Consider the following 22,723-nt stretch of genomic DNA (forward strand, 5'->3'; position numbering starts at 1 on the left):
GCGGCTTGACAGCTCCCTTAATTTTAACCACCAGGCCACCAAGCTCTAAGCCACCTGTTACGGGCTGATGAGAATGCTGCGGAAAATCATCCCCCTCCTTCCCTTCCAGGCAAGAAGGATTATGGGACAGGCCCTCACACTCTCTTGCCTTGATTATGGGAATGCCTATATCTGGGAGCTCCCCAATTTACCGTCCACAAATTGCAACTGATTCAGAATTGTGCAGCTCGTCAACTTCTCCAGATTCCCCAGTGGCATTATGCAAAACCAGCACTGAGGAGTCTTCATTGGCTCCCAATTTCGGCCAGGATACAGTTTAAAGCCATGTGCCTGGCTCACAGAGCCATTTGGAAGACTGGCCCGGCTATCACCCACTCCCTTGTCACTCCCTATCTCCCTCCCAGAACGCTTCACTCCAGCTCTTCATTTCTGGCCGCTCCAAAGAAAATACGAAGATCTAAATGGGGCCAACGCTCTTTTTCATTTAATGCTTCAAAACTCTGGAACACTCTCCCCCCACTTTACGGAAGGAAAATAACCTGTTGGCCTTATGGAAACTCTTAAAAACCCACCTCGCTTTAACATCACTGCTCTTCTGCCTTTTCTGTCAACAGCGCTGGGAGGCCTCAGGACAGCCATGCGATATACAAGTACAATTTCAATCATTCATTCATAATTCTCAGCTTTAATTACAACAGAATCGCAATCTGAAGAATGATTTCCTAGTTTCTACGTATGGCATAAATATCTGTTCTCTGTGGCATGCATGCCATTTTGCAATTTCGGCAATATGAAGATTCAATATGGTGCCTCATATCTCAATCAACTTTAAAGATTCAAAGGAGGTAGGCAACAATCTAAAGGGGATAGGTTACAATTACTGTCAGCAAACAACATGAGTGATTGATTGGCAAATTCTTTCCCCACAGAATTATATTTCCAAACCAGTCTCCTCAAATACAACTTGTTTTTCTAACAATTTATGGTCTAATGTATATCTGCATATCAACATATTAATGCATTCAATTTCCACATCCATTTCAGCAGTAAGTTACTACCTAGTGAGTAGACATTTTGTTTGGTTGGAGTTAAGGGCCTCATTTATGAGGAAATCATGCAGTGCAGCGCAGCAAGTCACCTTGCTGTGCTGCGTCCCAGGGAAAGGTAGGTAATACAGTGCTTTACTGTCCCTTCCCTTGTCCTGGTGCCCTTCTGGCAGCCTCGCACCAACGCAGCAACCCTTGCACCATACACCAAGAGTGCCTGTGTTGCATGTAGGATTGTTTTTATGCAGGAAGGGGTGCCATCCAGCACAAAACCACTCCTGGGAAGCATAGTCCTCTTTCTATAAAGAAACAAGGAGAAATACAGATATTTCTCCTTGCTACGCCTCCCCTGGCAAGGTGTAAGTTTTTGGCACATCCACATGTTTATAAGTTCTTGTAAATCCGGGGATGCATAAAAAACCAGTGGGAGTTGCGTGGGAACACCCATACAATACACATGGAATGCCTACCCAGGTCAGAGTAACGGAATGCAGCAATTTGTGCTGCATTGCTTTACTCCAGATTTTCGATGCCACTCAAAGTCACACAAGTACTACATTGTGTGGTGCAAACGTGCTGCAACCCTCTTATAAATGAGGCCCTTAGGGTTTTTTCCCCACCGCAATTCATCTTGAAGTCAATACAAAACTGATAAGGTTTGATGCCTAAAAGAGCAAAGTGTGTAATCTGGTTAGCTAGGGGAAAAACAAAAATATCTGATGTTTTGAAAGTATGCATTGTCGTACAGTCTATCTTATTACAGTCTGTTAACTTCCTTCAATGCTTACGTTGAAACAAATTCAAAACTTGGTTTAGAAAATTTAAATCTCCTCAATCCATGACATAGGAAACTATTTAATACGTTTTGACTCCAGTGCTGTTAATGAGGAGGCTGAGTTGCTATGTCTGGCCCACCACACCTAGCTTCAGTGAAACATTGTTTGACCTTTCATTGCCTCCTCAACTATCCATCTATTACATTTATCTGCCATACACATATGTATTGAAATACCAGATCGGTTAACTATTGAAATTATCAACTATTTAGTATGGGTCAACAATTCATGTTTTGTCCTTAGGCTGACATACTACTTTACAAGGGTGTCACTTTTAGCATGTGCACTTTTTATAGAGATGATATCTTTGTGCATAATTCAATAGATACGACCTTTGGTAGGACTCACACTTTTACCACCATGCCTTTAAAATAAGGAAAAGAATTGTCCTTCTAGAGGAGGTATGTGAAACCCCTGTGCACACTAACACACTGCTACATGAGGTCTTACGCAATGCATTGACAAGTGAGGGCATTATCAGGTACACTAGGCTGTGACTGAAAGATGTGGCTGCTTCTTTCTGTGCTCATCACACAGCTGACCTTACCCACCAGAGCATCTATTGCTCATGATGTGCATGTGTGAAAGGAATGGAAGTTGTGTACGCACATGCTGATGTATTTGAATAATCCACTTATGTACAAAGTATGCTATTTTTCAAACTAGAAGCCTATTTGGATCCTCAACTGCCCAGTTCTGCGCAGCTAAGGGGGGGTCACACAGTCTCTTGATCCACTTCATATCACACTCAGAAGCTTTCTTTAACTCAGTCAATTACTCTCACCACCAACACAGTGATATGAGTTGCACCAGATAATTCCGATTACACACAAGAAGAGTTGCAAATGTTGTAACTCCCGGGAAATGAGGCACAATGTCTGGTGCGCATTGATTTTAGTCACACCAGATAATTCCAGTCATACACACAGGCGCAAGTGCAGCTATACCACACGAGTTAGAATGAGGCACTACTACGGGTGCGCCCCCAACTTCGAGGTTCATAACCTGTGAATCGGACACTGCTCGCAATGACTTTGCAGTTGCAGTGTCACATACGAGAGATGCAGGACGATCGATTAAGTGCGCCATGCGGGGTCTGGTAACCAGTTAATTGGCTCACCACCAACAAGACGCTTATGAGTATCGAGGCCCCAAGATGCAGCGACCATACTCCTGAAATGGGGCAGTGCTTTTGGGGCTCTGCACCAGGCAGTCTGACATCCAGGCACAATACTTAGTTCCACGCTCACAATGCGCTACCTGTAGGAATCCAACAGACAAAGTGGGCGCTTAAGAGGGCACCGCTCTCCAGGTGTCACAGGTAGATGGTGTGGGTCCCTAGAGGGAGATCTTTGATATCCCTGAGACCTCCACAAGAAACGGGGCAAGCCAACAAGCCCTTGGAGAGCATACATCAGGGTGCCACACAGCAACAGGTAGTCAGACCAGCCAATATTCAAGAAGGTTGCATGGCCCAGTACAATGGCAGTAATCCTCATTGTGCAAAACAGATTTCTCTGGAAGTGTGGCAGTGTGCACCACGCAGTTCCAGGATCTCCGGTCTGACGTCACAAGTGTATCTCTACCCTGCTGAAGTATGGCACCAGCAGTAATACCGTAGTGTGCCTTTGAAGTGGGCATGGGTCAGAGGGTTTCCCTTTGAACCACAGCTGTCTCCTCTAAATTCCAGTCCTGTCAGCCATGGGTCCATGGAATACAGATCTTAATTTGTTAAGGGGCTGGGATGTGGCTCCCAGAGGCCAAGTATCAAAACCTCTTCCTTCAATCTGTGCAGCCAGGCCCTCAAAATGGCACACGTCTGTTGGTTTAGTTGCATGCCCAATGTTTATAGCTGTCTGTGGGGAATGCACAGATGTGCACACTAATCTCCCAGTTTAGACTAGAGTCAAACTAAAATGCACACAAAGAGGTTTAGAGCATTGAAGTGCTACTTTCTAGAAGTGGCATTTCTAAGCTATTAATGACAATCCCCTCTTTACCCCAGGAGAAGGTTTGTCACTGAGAGGGAGGAGCTTATGGGTGGTTTTTTACCCAAATGATTAGCTAGGTGTAGTGGGGGCAGCAGAGCAATGTGAAAGTGAAAATTAAAACTAGCTACAGAGTATGCAAAATCCTTTATTCGTGCGTCCCCGGTCCAAGATTAAAAACAGGGCACTGAGGGTAGAAATTAGACCCGTTTTTAGTGTCAGAAAACAGTCAACAAGTTTCAGCCCCTTAATCCCCAACAGAGGTGTTGCAGCTTTCTTCCGGACCTAAAAGTCAGATTTGCTGTACTCAATCAAAAAAATTAGTGTGCATGGAAACATACAAGTATACAAAACCATCCAGTGATCCTATGAATTATCATAAGAGTGAATGATTTAATGGTGGTTGGGGGGCACTGCTGCACTCCTACAGCCTCCCATACACATTCATTGGGGTGCTGGTGGTACCCCTGCCATTCTGGGGTACCCACATTCACAAACTTTGGGCTGAGTACAAGCCCCGCAAGGCATTATGGGGTGCTCTCTCCGGAGCTTGTGCATATTTTATTAGTGGCTTAGAAGCTTTTGAGCCCAGTCCCACTCGGGCACCCCTGTTTTGCTCTAGATGTTAGGGGAGCCCACCCCTGCTGCCCCACTGGCTCCGGTGCCCCCACTCATCTGCGGGAGCCAGCAGCTCTTTCCTCCCCTGCCTGAGGCCAAGGATCTTCCAATTGGTGGCATGAGAAGTGGGGCAGGTCCACCACAGCTGGTGAAAGTGTGGCAGCACTTCCCCTCCTTGTGGACTACTTCTCCCTTCAAGAAATTGGGGCCTGGAGGGTGATCCTGGGCTCTTCCCTTTACCTTGTGGGAGAATACCGGTGCTCCTGGCTTCCTCTTGGTGGTTGTGGAGGGGCCCCCGGGATCCTGGGGAGGAGGCCCTTTGCAAACCCCTCCCAGTATTTTTAAAATAGCAGTACTTTGTCTGCCTTAGTTTGTCTAATCAGGAGGGGGTCTCGCAGACCCAGAAGGGCAAAGTCCATGGAGAGGGGAATGGGATAACCCAAGATATCCTTGATGTGCGAGAGGATTTCATCCCAAAAAGGCCGGATCTTGGGACAGTCCCACCAGATATGCCTGAAGTCCCCCTGCAAGCCACATCCCTGCCAACATAAATCTGAAGTGCCTGGAAAGAGACACTGAAGTTTAGTAGGGTAAAGGTACCAGTCATAGAGGGGTTTAAACTCACTTTGGCAGCGGTTTGGAAAAAGACTGAGGCCCCGGCGCTTTCTTTATGGCATGCTCGCCTCTGGAGCATCTTATCCATGGAACGCCAGGCAGACATTTTCCAAACTGATTCTGAAGACTTTGCACTCCGCTGGGGACCGCTGGTGGCCTACTTATCCCGGGGATTGCCTTCTGCGGTTTGTCCGCCAACTGTGCAGGCTATGCATCTCTTTCATCTTTAGTGGCCTCCTTTTGGAAACGGTGAGCCTCGGCTGCTACCCTGATTGTATTATGGTTCCATCCGTGCACCGCCATTATTGCCTGTATTACTGCCTACTTATTCCTTTGTTATTTACTGCTTTACTTATTTTACTTGTATTTTGTCACCACCGGATGGGGTGGGAGGGGGGTGGGTGGATACTGTTGATTTGGGGGGGGTTACTTGTTTAGGACATCAGCATCATTCGCTCAGTACGGGACGATGACTGGCTTGGGGTCTTTGCGAAGCTGAAACCACCATAGCTACTTCTATTGCCACCCGGGCAGTTGCCCGCCTCTTGTACTATTAAGATTGTAGTCTTTTGTATTTGGTCATATTTGCTACTCAATAAAAAGACAACTTTGAAAAGAAAAAAAAAGCAGTACTCCTTTCAGTGACTCTATGATCTTCTGGGAGGGATCAAAGGTCAAATCCGTATTCTGCAGATATCTCAGGCCCTATCAGATCGTTTTATATGCCTTATGGGTCACTTAGCTCCTGGTAGCAAAGCCCAGCCACCTGGAACGAACATTTTCATCTGATCACCTGGCCTCAAAGATGTCAAAGTTTGCTTTGTGCTGGTTCTACTGGATCCCTGCGCCAGCCTTTTTTCTTTCTCTCTCCTGGAGCTTCTCTCCTTCTTGGTGTAGAAGTACAGTTGTTCCACCAGAATAGTCCTTAGGAGTTTAAGGGGCCTAGCTTCTCTGGTCCTGGGGAAAGCCCCACTAGTCATGGGGGTAACTGTAGTCAGAGTCTTTAGTCCAGATGGATATCAGGGGGCTACCTCTTCAAACTGTCCATGACTGCTTCCTCCAGTCTCAGTTTCCAGCAGAAAATCACAACCAAGAGAGCTCTCCCCGTTGTGCAAGGCATTTTAAGTGGGGACTGAATGTTCTTGAAGCAAGGCTCTTCTTGCCTATCCTGGGGTGCCACAAAACATCTCTGCCCCTGCCCCAATCCCCCTGCACAGCGCTGTGGGACAATTCAAAATGGTGTCACCAAGGAGTCACTGTCCACCTCTCCTCTGGAGGCCTTAGCTCTGCCCCTTACTGGCATCACTGCCAGGGCCATTACCTTCAAATCTTCAAATTGGAGCCCCCTCCTGTGCTGGCTCCAGAGGTTTGGGCTCTCTCGTTTGTCCAGTGGGTTTGGGCTGACCCATCCTTGGTACAGTGTGACTGCTGATTTATTGATGCAGATGCTTCATATACACCCCTTCTGTCCTCTAAACCTGAGTAAAGCACTGCAAAGTGCTCCCTTTGTGTTGGTAGGCCTTTGTTCTTGCTGCTGGAGACAAATGTAAATAACTTGGCACCTGAGCTGTGATCCTGAGCTGAGCCAGAGAAATATGACAATCCTGGATGAAACATAAGTGGTATAGATATCATCTAGGAACTCACAGATTTGGGTTTGGCATACAGGTTCCATTCCATTTCGAAATGCCACTGGCCTCTGTAGGCTAAAGGGAAGCAAAACTGGACTCTAGGCAGTCTCCCCTAAAGGTGTATAATGGAGTGTCACTGCTGACAAGATAGTATAGAACACTGGCTTTCCCTATGAGTGTACACTAAACTTATGAGGCCTACCCCAGGTCACTATCTAATCCTGCAGCATTCCCTCTGTTCCTGGCTACCTGTGTGCAGTTACCTGACTGTGCATGACAGGAGTCTCACATGTGAAGCCTTCACACATGTTCACTTGTATTCAGCCAAGTTCCCCTTGCTGCGTTGCAGTGTCTTTATCTTAACAGGTGGACATGACGGTAAGCATGTGCAGTTCATTTACTATATGTTTACCGTGAGTAAGTCACCAGTTGCGATGCTCACACACTGTAAAAAGGTCGAAGCCAGTTGATAAAAAAAGCAAAAAATCCAGAGGGATTCGATGAGCAGAACCCATTGCCTTGCAAGTGGCCCAACATGTACTTGAATCATCCCTTCCTTTTATTTAATGTTGGGAGAATACATTTTTGGGTGTAACCTGGATTCCTGGATGTTTGTGGAAGTATTCAGTATAGAGTAAAGTATGAAAAAGCCTAGGCAAGTTTGAATAATAACATACCTGCAGGCAAACAAAATTATCACTCCTCCATGACTGTACACACGAAGGATGCTTGAATGAGGGTACCTAGTTGATTTTTAACTATAAATCTGCATAATTATTTTTCAATTCCTTTATCATTTGTCTTGGGTTTCTTTATGTTGAGGTATTGCACATTCTCTTTTTTCAGTGCTTGTCACACATATGGTCTTTGATATAGGCACTCTATTCAATATATTTACCCACATTCCTCTCTTCTTTTCCTCACGAAAAAGTTTTATTACAAGGTCACTAGGTTTCCACCCCCCTACTAACTTGTATATTCATAGTGATCGTCAAAAAAGATGTCAATATAATCGAACCTGTGTAGGCAACCACTTTTAACTATGAGAAAAAAGGGGGAGAAGGAGGATGAGTGAGACTAGGTCAGCCTCCTGGAGTACAGTACAATAAAGTATGGATCCCACCTTTAGGATCCTAAGACCTAGCTCAGCTTATGGTGAATGATTACATTGAATCAGTGTACCAACCAAGAAAGAAAAATTTATTTCTAGTGTCCCCTCACTCACCGGGGTTTCCCCACGGTGACATGCTTCATCATTGGGGCCATCCCAGTTCTCTACGAAAAGGGGCGTGCTACGACTCACGAACTACGCAGGAGCACTTGAGTGTGAATGACTATGTGTGGTGCAGAAAAAGTGGTGGTGGAGTGGGTGTGTGTGAGTATTAAAAATACAGTGCTTAGTGGGCCTAACTGTTTTATTGAGCTCCTATGCAGGTATGTTAAAAGTGGGGTTGATGTCACTGTAGGGCAACCTATAATGTGATTGACTCAGTGATCGATATGGTCGACATGTTTCATGCTACCCCTAGCATTTCTTCGGGACCATACAGGGACAAGCCCTGTATATGCCACTCCTAAATCCCAATCTCTGGGAACAGTGAATTTACAACAATAAAATAATTTTAGCATGCATTCATATCAGGAATACATACGTTCCTCTTAAATAGAAGGTGCTGAAAAATAAAGAATATCATTAATAACAACCCTTCCCCGAGGGAAGGCACACATAGTATGTTCGCATGCCGCTCGCATTCTGTGCTTAGATAGTTGGTTTGCACCATAATGGCACGTGCAGGCTTACCAAACTTAGTCCAAAACGTTGTGCTGAATGTTCGTGAATTCACACAATTAAACAAGACAGGACTTCATGTGACCAAACACTTGACACACATAACATATAGTGGGTACACAGAAAAAAGGTTTTCAATAGTTACTTATTAAAGTGAAAAATGACACTTCATGGTCTCGCTGGGGGGTCAATTTCACTTATGGGACACACTGCTGTGAAACGATGAGTAAATATAATGTTTGTTAGGTCGATATTGAAATTGCCTTAAAGTTCGTAATATTTGTAATTTTTGCCGTTTTTCGGACTTGCAACGTCCGTTTCAACAAACATAATCTACTTACTTCCTAGCTGGTGAAATCGTACTTATGCACCTACTCGATACCTCCCCGGGACCGCATCTTACCCGGCCCCTGCCCGCGTATTGTTTTGTAAGCCACAGTCTCTGAGCGGGGAGGGAAACGCCCTCCGGAGCTAGACTGCACCTTACGCGGCGGCCATCTTAGGAGTATGCCATTCCATTGCGAGCGATGGAAATAGAAAAAGGGGCATACTTACTCGGAGTTGCCGGGAAAATGTTAGTATTTTAATCATTAAGAGGCAGAAAAACCCGCATTGAATTAATTAAATGCTAAGGTCTCATAGTTGATTATTCATTATTTCTAATATATTATCCTCTATATTTTGATGAAATCAGGGGAAAAAAATAATTGAAGATATTGTAAGTGGTTATATCCACGATAAAAATTAATAAATAATTATAAATGGTGGTTTTTGGGATTGCTCAGCAGTTATCCGCAATCAAACAGAATCATTGGTACCATTGGGGATTATAGTTCCATCGGCAATTGTAGAGGTTCTGATTTGGTAAAAAAGCCATTGCTGGAATAGATTCAGTATGTCAGAAAATGGGGAGACAGGAAAAACATCCATGTTATTGTATGGACTTTTTGGTGTTTATTTTCGTGGTGAGAATAGTTCATATGAATGCACCCCACGGAATGTCATCGTTCAAACCGTGCGTATCCGTGCGTAGTTTGAACACCCATCTTTGTTCGCGCTCATGGAGGAACCTTTCTTGATTTTCTCTGGTTTTGGCTGTTTCCAACACTACCCATCTCATGTCGTTGGGAGTGTGATTCATTTCTATGAAATGGTTTTTCATTCTTCTGGTAGTCCTTTTGCACCGGATGGTGCTCCGATGCTCCACTATCCTGGTGCTGACCTTGCGAGTAGTCATTCCGATGTAATGCAAATTGCAAGTGCAGGTGATCATATATACTACCCCACTTGTGTTGCAATTTGACATCTGTCTCAATTCCCATTTTGTTCCATTGTTAAAAATCACGTTTTTTGTGCTGGTTGTGAGGTGGCAAACACTGCAGTTATTACATGCATAATGGCCCATGGGTAGAGTTTGCTGTCTGGCAGGAGGGTAATTGGATTTCGGACGAGTGTGGACCAATTGATCACGGAGGTTTCTGGCTCGACGGTGGCTGAACATTGGAACAGGTATTGTCAGTTCTCCACTGTTGACGATAGGCCAATGCTTCTTCACTATTTTTGTCACCTGGTCTGATACTTTTGTGAATGTTGTGATACAGATCGGTCTCTTATTCTCAGTTGTATTATTCACTTTTGGTTCCAACAACGCATCCCTATGATTGTTAGATGCTCGTTTATTTGCATTTCTTACTATCTTCTTAGGATAGTTCCGTGCTTGTAGTTTTTTACTCAGGTCATCTGCTTGTGCTCGGTAGTCATCTTTACTGGAGCAGTTTCTCCTCAGCCTCAGGAACTGTCCAAAGGGAAGGTTCTGTTTTAGATGTCTCGGATGGAAGCTGTCATATGTCAGTAGACAATTACGTGCAGTAGCCTTGAAATGTGTTGTGGTCTTCAAATGTCCATCCTCTGCCATGATATTTAGATCCAGAAACACTAGATGGGATCTACTCAGGGTTATGGTGAATTTTAGGAATCTGTCCTGCTGATTGAGCCATTCGAAAAAAGCATGTGCTTCATTTTCGTTGCCATTCCATATTACCAGGACGTCATCAATATAACGTTTCCACAGTGTAATATGCTGTCTATAGGGATTATTTTCATGCAGTATTCTCGTTTTCTCAAGATGGTGAACGTAGAGCCCTGCTAAGCTCGGTGCAAATGTGCTGCCCATGCTCGTTCCATGTAGTTGGCGGTACAGGGTCTCCTCGAACCGAAAAAAGTTTTCGGTGAGTGCCAAACGACAACATTCTAGCACTACATGCCTAGGGGTTTTGTAATCCCACTGGGAATCGAACAAAACCTCTTCAAGAATTTCCAAGGTTTCTTTGTGGGGGAGGCTTGTATACAAGCTCTCCACATCCAAACCTATAAGTATGTTTGATGTGGGTTCGAAAGTCTGTTCCTTTAATAGGCAGAGTATATCTTTCGTGTCTTTAAGATAGGTGTCAGTTTTTTGTACCAATGGCCTTAAGAAAGCGTCAGCAAACTTTGAAAGTGGCTCAAGGATTGATCCAATGCCCGAGACTATAGGTCTTCCTGGTGGTTTTGTCAGGCGCTTATGGATTTTCGGAATCGTGTAAAAATAGGGGGTGACTGGTTTTGTGTTTACCAGAAAATCCGTTTCTTTTTTACTTATCCAATCATTAGCCAGAGATTCTTCAATTAGGTATGCTATGGATATCCTCAAACGTTCAGTGGGGTCATCTTTAATGATGGTGTAATTTCTGGGATCCCTCAGAAGCCGAAGACACTCCTCTCTGTAATCAGCAGTGTTCTGTAACACAATAGCTCCTCCCTTGTCCGCCGGTTTAATAGTCAACGAGCTCAGATTTGATCATTCCTGGGTGGCTTGGAGTTCTTGGTTGCTCGTATTGTGGAACACTTTCACTGTACGTGGGTCTAATTCCTTTACTTCCTTCATAATGGCCTTTTCGACAGTCAGAATTTCGACTGGTAAGTTTCCTGGAGGTGGAACAAAAGTGGACTTTTTCTTAAGTCCTGTGTCTGTAGTGTCCGTCATTGCTTTGTCCCTGAAAAAGACCTGGAGTTTCAGTTTTCTTACAAACTCATTTAATTCACAGCACAATTTAAATTTGTCAACATTGGCAGTTGGTACGAAACCCAAACCTTTGTTGAGAATTTGGGTTTGGATTGGTGTTAGTGCTGTGTTAGATAGATTCACTACTAGATCTGTGGTTCGCTCGTCGATGGTTCTGGGGGTCCCTTGCTGCGAGTGTGTGGTCCCTCTGTTGCTAGAGGTTGTGCCCACCGCAGTTGCTGTCCTGATTTGTTTTTCCCTCTGTGTGGGGTTTGGCCTCTGCCTAAAAAAGGCCGACCCGAGTTATTTTGGTTGCCTTGATTGTTGCCCCAGTTCGGCGGAGGTTGCTGTGGATACATTGGTGGACCATAGTAAAAGGGTCCTGGTGGAGGCGGGCCATACGTTGGGCCGAATTGTTGTGGACCTTGATATAGTGGCCATGGAGGGGGTTGTTGGTACCCTCTTTGTCTGAAGGAATTTCCTCTGCCTTTCCTTGATCTCCTATTTGTGGGGTAATTGTAATTCGATGAGGATCCCGAACTATTGGAACTTGAGTCAGAACCATCACTGTCGGTGTTATAACCGGGATTCCTGTTTTTACTTTGTAGTCCACTTTAATATATGGATACACTTTTTCATGTAAGAAGTTTTTTTGGTCTTTTGACAGTTTTTCATATTTGGTATCCTTCAGAGACACTTCAAAATCAGACATGTTTTTGTTCAACTCATCTAGTCTCTTTTTTAACTCACTGGGAGTTTGGTAAGATTTCAAATGTATCTCTAATGCGTGAATTTCCCCCAGAAGTGTTTCTGAGAGGCGTGCTGCTGTTTTTACTATGAGCACTAACCAGTCCCTGGTACAGTGCCATGAAATAAGTGACCAATCCTTTTTAAATTGTTGGTCTTGCTGGAAAATGAATGGTTCATTCCTGACAATGAGACCTCTTGGAGCTGCACCGATTTTCAAATATTCTGCCATCATGACTCCATGAATCAATGTTTTGATTTGATTGCGTTTGAGTTCAGTAAGTTCATCCCATAACTGGGTTGCATCATTGTTTTCCCTATTAGGTGCCCCTGTGTGTGGTAGGATGGAGGCAATGATTCTGTCTACCTCCTCCTCTGAAAAGGAGAGACCTGTAATTTCCGCCATCATAAGCTGTTAAATCTCAATAAGGTGTACTGTTCTATGGAGAGTGTCAGTGGTTTGGTCAAGGACTAAGAGTATGTGTAGCAGATATTACCAGAACTGTATTATCAATATATAACTCCCGCAGCTGTAATGCTGCCAGATAACTATGAGAAAAAAGGGGGAGAAGGAGGATGAGTGAGACTAGGTCAGCCTCCTAGAGTACAGTACAATAAAGTATGGATCCCACCTTTAGGATCCTAAGACCTAGCTCAGCTTATGGTGAATGATTACATTGAATCAGTGTACCAATCTAGAAAGAAAAATTTCTTTCTAGTGTCCCCTCACTCACCGGGGTTTCCCCACGGTGACATGCTTCATCATTGGGGCCATCCCAGTTCTCTACGAAAAGGGGCGTGCTACGACTCACGAACTACGCAGGAGCACTTGAGTGTGAATGACTATGTGTGGTGCAGAAAAAGTGGTGGTGGAGTGGGTGTGTGTGAGTATTAAAAATACCGTGCTTAGTGGGCCTAACTGTTTTATTAAGCTCCTATGCAGGTATGTTAAAAGTGGGGTTGATGTCTCTGTAGGGCAACCTATAATGTGATTGACTCAGTGATCGATATGGTCGACATGTTTCATGCTACCCCTAGCATTTCTTCGGGACCATACAGGGACCAGCCCTGTATATGCCACTCCTAAATCCCAATCTCTGGGAATAGTGAATTTACAACAATTAAATAATTTTAGCATGCATTCATATCAGGAATACATATGTTCCTCTTAAATAGAAGGTGCTGAAAAATAAAGAATATCATTAATAACAACCCTTCCCCGAGGGAAGGCACACATAGTATGTTCGCATGCCGCTCGCATTCTGTGCTTAGATAGATGGTTTGCACCATAATGGCACGTGCAGGCTTACCAAACTTAGTCCAAAACGTTGTGCTGAATGTTCGTGAATTCACACAATTAAACAAGACAGGACTTCATGTGACCAAACACTTGACACACATAACATATAGTGGGTACACAGAAAAAAGGTTTTCAATAGTTACTTATTAAAGTGAAAAATGACACTTCATGGTCTCGCTGGGGGGTCAATTTCACTTATGGGACACACTGCTGTGAAACGATGAGTAAATATAATGTTTGTTAGGTCGATATTGAAATTGCCTTAAAGTTCGTAATATTTGTAATTTTTGCCGTTTTTCGGACTTGCAACGTCCGTTTCAACAAACATAATCTACTTACTTCCTAGCTGGTGAAATCGTACTTATGCACCTACTCGATACCTCCCCGGGACCGCATCTTACCCGGCCCCTGCCCGCGTATTGTTTTGTAAGCCACAGTCTCTGAGCGGGGAGGGAAACGCCCTCCGGAGCTAGACTGCACCTTACGCGGCGGCCATCTTAGGAGGATCCCATTCCATTGCGAGCGATGGAAATAGAAAAAGGGGCATACTTACTCGGAGTTGCCGAGAAAATGTTAGTATTTTAATCATTAAGAGGCAGAAAAACCCGCATTGAATTAATTAAATGCTAAGGTCTCATAGTTGATTATTCATTATTTCTAATATATTATCCTCTATATTTTGATGAAATCAGGGGAAAAAAATAATTGAAGATATTGTAAGTGGTTATATCCACGATAAAAATTTATAAATAATTATAAATGGTGGTTTTTGGGATTGCTCAGCAGTTATCCGCAATCAAACAGAATCATTGGGGATTATAGTTCCATCGGCAATTGTAGAGGTTCTGATTTGGTAAAAAAGCCATTGCTGGAATAGATTCAGTATGTCAGAAAATGGTGAGACAGGAAAAACATCCATGTTATTGTATGGACTTTTTGGTGTTTATTTTCGTGGTGAGAATAGTTCATATGAATGCACCCCACGGAATGTCATCGTTCAAACCGTGCGTATCCGTGCGTAGTTTGAACACCCATCTTTGTTCGCGCTCATGGAGGAACCTTTCTTGATTTTCTCTGGTTTTGGCTGTTTCCAACACTACCCATCTCATGTCGTTGGGAGTGTGATTCATTTCTATGAAATGGTTTGTAATTCTTGTGGTAGTCCTTTTGCACCGGATGGTGCTCCGATGCTCCACTATCCTGGTGCTCACCTTGCGAGTAGTCATTCCGATGTAATGCAAATTGCAAGTGCAGGTGATCATATATACTACCCCACTTGTGTTGCAATTTGACATCTGTCTCAATTCCCATTTTGTTCCATTGTTAAAAATCACGTTTTTTGTGCTGGTTGTGAGGTGGCAAACAAAGCAGTTATTACATGCATAATGGCCCATGGGTAGAGTTTGCTGTCTGGCAGGAGGGTAATTGGATTTCGGACGAGTGTGGACCAATTGATCACGGAGGTTTCTGGCTCGACGGTGGCTGAACATTGGAACAGGTATAGTTAGTTCTCCACTGTTGACGATAGGCCAATGCTTCTTCACTATTTTTGTCACCTGGTCTGATACTTTTGTGAATGTTGTGATACAGATCGGTCTCTTATTCTCAGTTGTATTATTCACTTTTGGTTCCAACAACGCATCCCTATGATTGTTAGATGCTCGTTTATTTGCATTTCTTACTATCTTCTTAGGATAGTTCCGTGCTTGTAGTTTTTTACTCAGGTCATCTGCTTGTGCTCGGTAGTCATCTTTACTGGACCAGTTTCTCCTCAGCCTCAGGAACTGTCCAAAGGGAAGGTTCTGTCTTAGATGTCTTGGATGGAAGCTGTCATATGTCAGTAGACAATTACGTGCAGTAGCCTTGAAATGTGTTGTGGTCTTCAAATGTCCATCCTCTGCCATGATATTTAGATCCAGAAACACTGGATGGGATCTACTCAGGGTTATGGTGAATTTTAGGAATCTGTCCTGCTGATTGAGCCATTCGAAAAAAGCATGTGCTTCATTTTCGTTGCCATTCCATATTACCAGGACTTCATCGATATAACGTTTCCACAGTGTAATATGCTGTCTATAGGGATTATTTTCATGCAGTATTCTCGTTTTCTCAAGATGGTGAACGTAGAGCCCTGCTAAGCTCGGCGCAAATGTGCTGCCCATGCTCGTCCCATGTAGTTGGCGGTACAGGGTCTCCTCGAACCGAAAAAAGTTTTCGGTGAGTGCCAAACGACAACATTCTAGCACTACATGCCTAGGGGTTTTGTAATCCCACTGGGAATCGAACAAAACCTCTTCAAGAATTTCCAAGGTTTCTTTGTGGGGGAGGCTTGTATACAAGCTCTCCACATCCAAACCTATAGGTATGTTTGATGTGGGTTCGAAAGTCTGTTCCTTTAATAGGCAGAGTATATCTTTCGTGTCTTTAAGATAGGTGTCAGTTTTTTGTACCAATGGCCTTAAGAAAGCGTCAGCAAACTTTGAAAGTGGCTCAAGGATTGATCCAATGCCCGAGACTATGGGTCTTCCCGGTGGTTTTGTCAGGCGCTTATGGATTTTCGGAATCGTGTAAAAATAGGGGTGACTGGTTTTGTGTTTACCAGAAAATCCATTTCTTTTTTACTTATCCAATCATTAGCCAGAGATTCGTCAATGAGGTATGCTATGGATATCCTCAAACGTTCAGTGGGGTCATCTTTAATGATGAACTCCCAGTGAGTTAAAAAAGAGACTAGATGAATTGAACAAAAACATGTCTGATTTTGAAGTGTCTCTGAAGGTTACCAAATATGAAAAACTGTCAAAAGACCAAAAAAACTTCTCACATGAAAAAGTGTATCCATATATTAAAGTGGACTACAAAGTAAACAACAGGAATCCCGGTTATAACACCGACAGTGAGGGATCTGACTCAAGTTCCAATAGTTCGGGATCCACATCGAATTACAATTACCCCACAAATAGGAGATCAAAGAAAGGCAGAGGAAATTCCTTCAGACAAAGAGGGTACCAACAACCCCCTCCATGGCCACTATATCAAGGTCCACAACAATTCGGCCCAACGTATGGCCCGCCTCCACCAGGACCCTTTTACTATGGTCCACCAATGTATCCACAGCAACCTCCGCCGAACTAGGGCATCAAACAAGGCAACCAAAATAACTCGGGTCGGCCTTTTTTAGGCAGGGGCCAAACCCCACACAGAGGGAAAAACAAATCAGGACAGCAACTGCGGTGGGCACAACCTCTAGCAACAGAGGGACTACACACTTGCAGCAAGGGACCCCCAGAACCATCGACGAGCAAACAACAGATCTAGTAGTGAATCTATCTAACACAGCACTGACACCAATCCAAACCCAAATTCTCAACAAAGGTTTGGGTTTCGTACCAACTGCCAATGTTGACAAATTTAAATTGTGTTGTCAATTAAAGGAGTTTGTAAGAAAACTGAAACTCCAGGTCTTTTTCAGGGACAAAGCAATGACGGACACTACAGACACAGGACTTAAGAAAAAGTTCACTTTTGTTCCACCTCCAGGAAACTTACCAGTTGAAATTCTGACTTTCGAAAAGGCCATTATGAAGGAAGTAAAGGAATTAGACCCACGTACAGTGAAAGTGTTCCACAATACGAGCAACCAAGAACTCCAAGCCATCCAGGAATTATCAAATCTGAGCTCGTTGACTATTAAACCGGCGGACAAGGGAGGAGCTATTGTGTTACAGAACACTGCTGATTACAGAGAGGAGTGTCTTCGGCTTCTGAGGGATCCCAGAAATTACACCATCATTAAAGATGACCCCACTGAACGTTTGAGGATATCCATAGCATACCTCATTGAAGAATCTCTGGCTAATGATTGGATGAGTAAAAAAGAAACGGATTTTCTGGTAAACACAAAACCAGTCACCCCCTATTTTTACACGATTCCGAAAATCCATAAGCGCCTGACAAAACCACCAGGAAGACCTATAGTCTCGGGCATTGGATCAATCCTTGAGCCACTTTCAAAGTTTGCTGACGCTTTCTTAAGGCCATTGGTACAAAAAAACTGACACCTATCTAAAAGACACGAAAGATGTACTCTGCCTATTAAAGGAACAGACTTTCGAACCCACATCAAACATACTTATAAGTTTGGATGTGGACAGCTTGTATACAAGCCTCCCCAACAAAGAAACCTTGGAAATTCTTGAAGAGGTTTTGTTCGATTCCCAGTGGGATTACAAAACCCCTAGGCATGTAGTGCTAGAATGTTGTCGTTTGGCAATCACCGAAAACTTTTTTCGGTTTGAGGAGACCCTGTACCGCCAACTACACGGGACGAGCATGGGCAGCACATTTACGCCGAGCTTAGCAGGGCTCTACGTTCACCATCTTGAGAAAACGAGAATACTGCATGAAAATAATCCCTATAGACAGCATATTACACTGTGGAAACATTATATCGATGACGTCCTGGTAATATGGAATGGCAACGAAAATGAAGCACATGCTTTTTTCGAATGGCTCAATCAGCAGGACAGATTCCTAAAATTCACCATAACCCTGAGTAGATCCCATCCAGTGTTTCTGGATCTAAATATCATGGCAGAGGATGGACATTTGAAGACCACAACACATTTCAAGGCTACTGCTTGTAATTGTCTACTGACATATGACAGCTTCCATCCGAGACATCTAAAACAGAACCTTCCCTTTAGACAGTTCCTGAGGCTGAGGAGAAACTGCTCCAGTAAAGATGACTACCGAGCACAAGCAGATGACCTGAGTAAAAAACTACAAGCACGGAACTATCCTAAGAAGATAGTAAGAAATGCAAATAAACAAGCATCTAACAATCATAGGGATGCGTTGTTGGAACCAAAAGTGAATAATACAACTGAGAATAAGAGACCGATCTGTATCACAACATTCACAAAAGTATCAGACCAGGTGACAAAAATAGTGAAGAAGCATTGGCCTATCGTCAACAGTGGAGAACTGACTATACCTGTTCCAATGTTCAGCCACCGTCGAGCCAGAAACCTCCGTGATCAATTGGTCCACACTCGTCCGAAATCCAATTACCCTCCTGCCAGACAGCAAACTCTACCCATGGGCCATTATGCATGTAATAACTGCAGTGTTTGCCACCTCACAACCAGCACAAAAAACGTGATTTTTAACAATGGAACAAAATGGGAATTGAGACAGATGTCAAATTGCAACACAAGTGGGGTAGTATATATGATCACCTGCACTTGCAATTTGCATTACATCGGAATGACTACTCGCAAGGTGAGCACCAGGATAGTGGAGCATCGGAGCACCATCCGGTGCAAAAGGACTACCACAAGAATGAAAAACCATTTCATAGAAATGAATCACACTCCCAACGACATGAGATGGGTAGTGTTGGAAACAGCCAAAACCAGAGAAAATCAAGAAAGGTTCCTCCATGAGCGCGAACAAAGATGGGTGTTCAAACTACGCACGGATACGCACGGTTTGAACGATGACATTCCGTGGGGTGCATTCATATGAACTATTCTCACCACGAAAATAAACACCAAAAAGTCCATACAATAACATGGATGATTTTTCCTGTCTCCCCATTTTCTGACATACTGAATCTATTCCAGCAATGGCTTTTTTACCAAATCAGAACCTCTACAATTGCCGATGGAACTATAATCCCCAATGGTACCAATAATTCTGTTTGATTGCGGATAACTGCTGAGCAATCCCAAAAACCACCATTTATAAATATTTATTAATTTTTATCGTGGATATAACCACTTACAATATCTTCAATTATTTTTTTCCCCCTGATTTCATCAAAATATAGAGGATAATATATTAGAAATAATGAATAATCAACTATGAGACCTTAGCATTTAATTAATTCAATGCAGGTTTTTCTGCCTCTTAATGATTAAAATACTAACATTTTCTCGGCAACTCCGAGTAAGTATGCCCCTTTTTCTATTTCCATCACTCGCGATGGAATGGCATACTCCTAAGATGGCCGCCGCGTAAGGTGCAGTCTAGCTCCGGAGGGCGTTTTCCTCCCCGCTCAGAGACTGTGGCTTACCAAACAATACGCGGGCAGGGGCCGGGTAAGATGCGGTCCCGGGGAGGTATCGAGTAGGTGCATAAGTACGATTTCACCAGCTAGGAAGTAAGTAGATTATGTTTGTTGAAACGGACGTTGCAAGTCCGAAAAACGGCAAAAATTACAAATATTACGAACTTTAAGGCAATTTCAATATCGACCTAACAAACATTATATTTACTCATCGTTTCACAGCAGTGTGTCCCATAAGTGAAATTGACCCCCCAGCGAGACCATGAAGTGTCATTTTTCACTTTAATAAGTAACTATTGAAAACCTTTTTTCTGTGTACCCACTATATGTTATGTGTGTCAAGTGTTTGGTCACATGAAGTCCTGTCTTGTTTAATTGTGTGACTTCACGAACATTCAGCACAACGTTTTGGACTAAGTTTGGTAAGCCTGCACGTGCCATTATGGTGCAAACCATCTATCTAAGCACAGAATGCGAGCGGCATGCGAACATACTATGTGTGCCTTCCCTCGGGGAAGGGTTGTTATTAATGATATTCTTTATTTTTCAGCACCTTCTATTTAAGAGGAACGTATGTATTCCTGATATGAATGCATGCTAAAATTATTTTATTGTTGTAAATTCACTGTTCCCAGAGATTGGGATTTAGGAGTGGCATATACAGGGCTGGTCCCTGTATGGTCCAGAAGAAATGCTAGGGGTAGCATGAAACATGTCGACCATATCGATCACTGAGTCAATCACATTATAGGTTGCCCTACAGAGACATCAACCCCACTTTTAACATACCTGCATAGGAGCTTAATAAAACAGTTAGGCCCACTAAGCACGGTATTTTTAATACTCACACACACCCACTCCAGCACCACTTTTTCTGCACCACACATAGTCATTCACACTCAAGTGCTCCTGCGTAGTTCGTGAGTCATAGCACGCCCCTTTTCGTAGAGAACTGGGATGGCCCCAATGATGAAGCATGTCACCGTGGGGAAACCCCGGTGAGTGAGGGGACACTAGAAAGAAATGTTTCCTTCTTGATTGGTACACTGATTCAATGTAATCATTACCATAAGCTGAGCTAGGTCTTAGGATCCTAAAGGTGGGATCCATACTTTATTGGCAACCACATTTAGCCTGTATTGTTTCTTTTGTGTTCTATGTAGTGAATGTAGTGATGGTTTCCTGAAGAAGGCATCTCAGCTGAAACGTGTTAGTGTGTCAACATACCACCAGCCTTCTTGCCCATTTTAACCATTAACTTTGTGGACCTTTTCTTCAATTATGTTATGGCCTAATGAATTAACATACTGCATACTTAACTACATATGGTAAAACGAAATGGAGAAGAATGTAAATAAGTGCATACCCTGATTGTACCATTTCTGTATATACTGCAATATAGGACACAGTATCAATTTATATTGCTGGTTTTACTCTATGAATTATTTAGTACTGTCTGATTTGTGAATTTTTCTATAATAAAATATATATTTTTGTAATAAATAATGATAGAGTTACGTATGTTATCTTGATAAATTGTAAATATATGGTGGCAGATTTACAAGCACCTTGCGCCACCGGTGTGTCACTTTTACCATGTTAAAAATGACGCAAACGTGGCGCAAGGGCTTGTAAATCTGCCCCATGGTGATAATTTGGTTTGCCTGCTCATATGTTATTATTCATACTTGCCTAGGCTTTTTCACACTTTACTGTATACTCCCTGCGTTTGGCAAGTTCATCTTGTATGCATGGGCCCCTACGTTTCAAACTCACAATTCATTATAGAATCAGACTGCTACCTACTATTCTCTCAGACAATCGAAATGTGATATAAGGATTTTACCAGAGTACATATGCAATAGGAGCTGTGCAATCAGGAATTTGACCCACAAAAGGGAGTTAATTTGAGCATAGTTTTGGACACTGAACCACAGCTTTTAGGGCCCTTTAACAAATAATTTCTATCTAAAGTTAATTATCTCTGAATGAGCATTCGTCAAGAATGCCATCTTGGAATTCGAATATCAGCGACAGAACATTTCCTATATATGAATTTTGAGTAAGGTTGTCATTTCTGCACCTTCTGCTATTTTCTCCTTTTAAATTTCAACAGGTCGCGCCAATTTTGATTGTGTGATAAGTGGTGATAAAGGAGAGATTTGGTGTACCAAACTCTACGGGTAATTTCTACTTTTAGAACATGGAACTAGAGAGGCAGTCATTTTCAGCAATATTCTGAATGTACATGTAGCTTTAGATTGGGCTTCTGTGACAATATAGGATTGGCGAAGCCATGGTGATGATATTTAAGCAAGAATATAAGATAGGGTACAGATTTCAAATACCACATACTCCATGATAATTAAATGAACATAAAAGAATGGTTCAATATATTTACCATATGCTGTCATCACTTTGATTCAAGGGTTTTCCAGTCTTGTCATAAAATTCGTCAATACTCAAGTTTCCGTTTGTATCATGGGCGGAGCTGAAGTTTGTGACGACACGAGCTGGAATCCCCAAACACCTGAGGACTTTGAAAACAAAATCAAAGATGCAATCAAGGACAGAGACATACATTCAACGCATAGATATTGTTAGTGGCAGACTTTTAACTATTAGTGATTTAAAGTCATTCACTATGAGTAACTTGGAATGTTATCATCTGAACTCAAATCATTGCAAACTGCAAGCCAGGGTACACTCTACATTGAGATAGCTGCCACTGGCCAGGTAAGGTCCAATTATTTAAAGTGTTTTGCACAGCTAAGTCAGAGTTAAGCTTTCAATTACCCCCATTTGTAAGATAAAATCCACTTTACTCATTCACAGGATCTTCTCACACCGTCTAAACTGTAGTATGGTGCTATTTCCAGTGTGATAAAATCTGCTCACTTGGTGGTTTGCACATTACAACTTAGAGGCATCTGCAAAAGGTGGTTGAAAGCCAAAAATGGTTTATAAGTACTCACAAATCCCAGAAAAGTGTTGGTCCGTTTGAGTGGTATGAGTCAATTTTAAAAATATTTTTTTTTCC

General features: G+C 43.0%; 1 protein-coding gene across 1 annotated transcript in view; it reads right to left on the reverse strand.

Annotated features, from left to right (window-relative positions):
* The window catches only part of LOC144768422 (protein-glutamine gamma-glutamyltransferase E-like), a 370,967-nt gene that overhangs the window by 79,332 nt on the left and 268,912 nt on the right, over positions 1 to 22,723 (reverse strand). The window contains exon 7 of the mRNA XM_078652065.1: positions 22,085 to 22,220. Within this exon, the coding sequence (XP_078508191.1) occupies positions 22,085 to 22,220 (136 nt within the window). The remainder of the gene's footprint in view (positions 1 to 22,084; positions 22,221 to 22,723) is intronic.

This window comes from Lissotriton helveticus, chromosome 7, assembly GCF_964261635.1.
Source record: "Lissotriton helveticus chromosome 7, aLisHel1.1, whole genome shotgun sequence".
Lineage (NCBI taxonomy): Eukaryota > Metazoa > Chordata > Amphibia > Caudata > Salamandridae > Lissotriton > Lissotriton helveticus.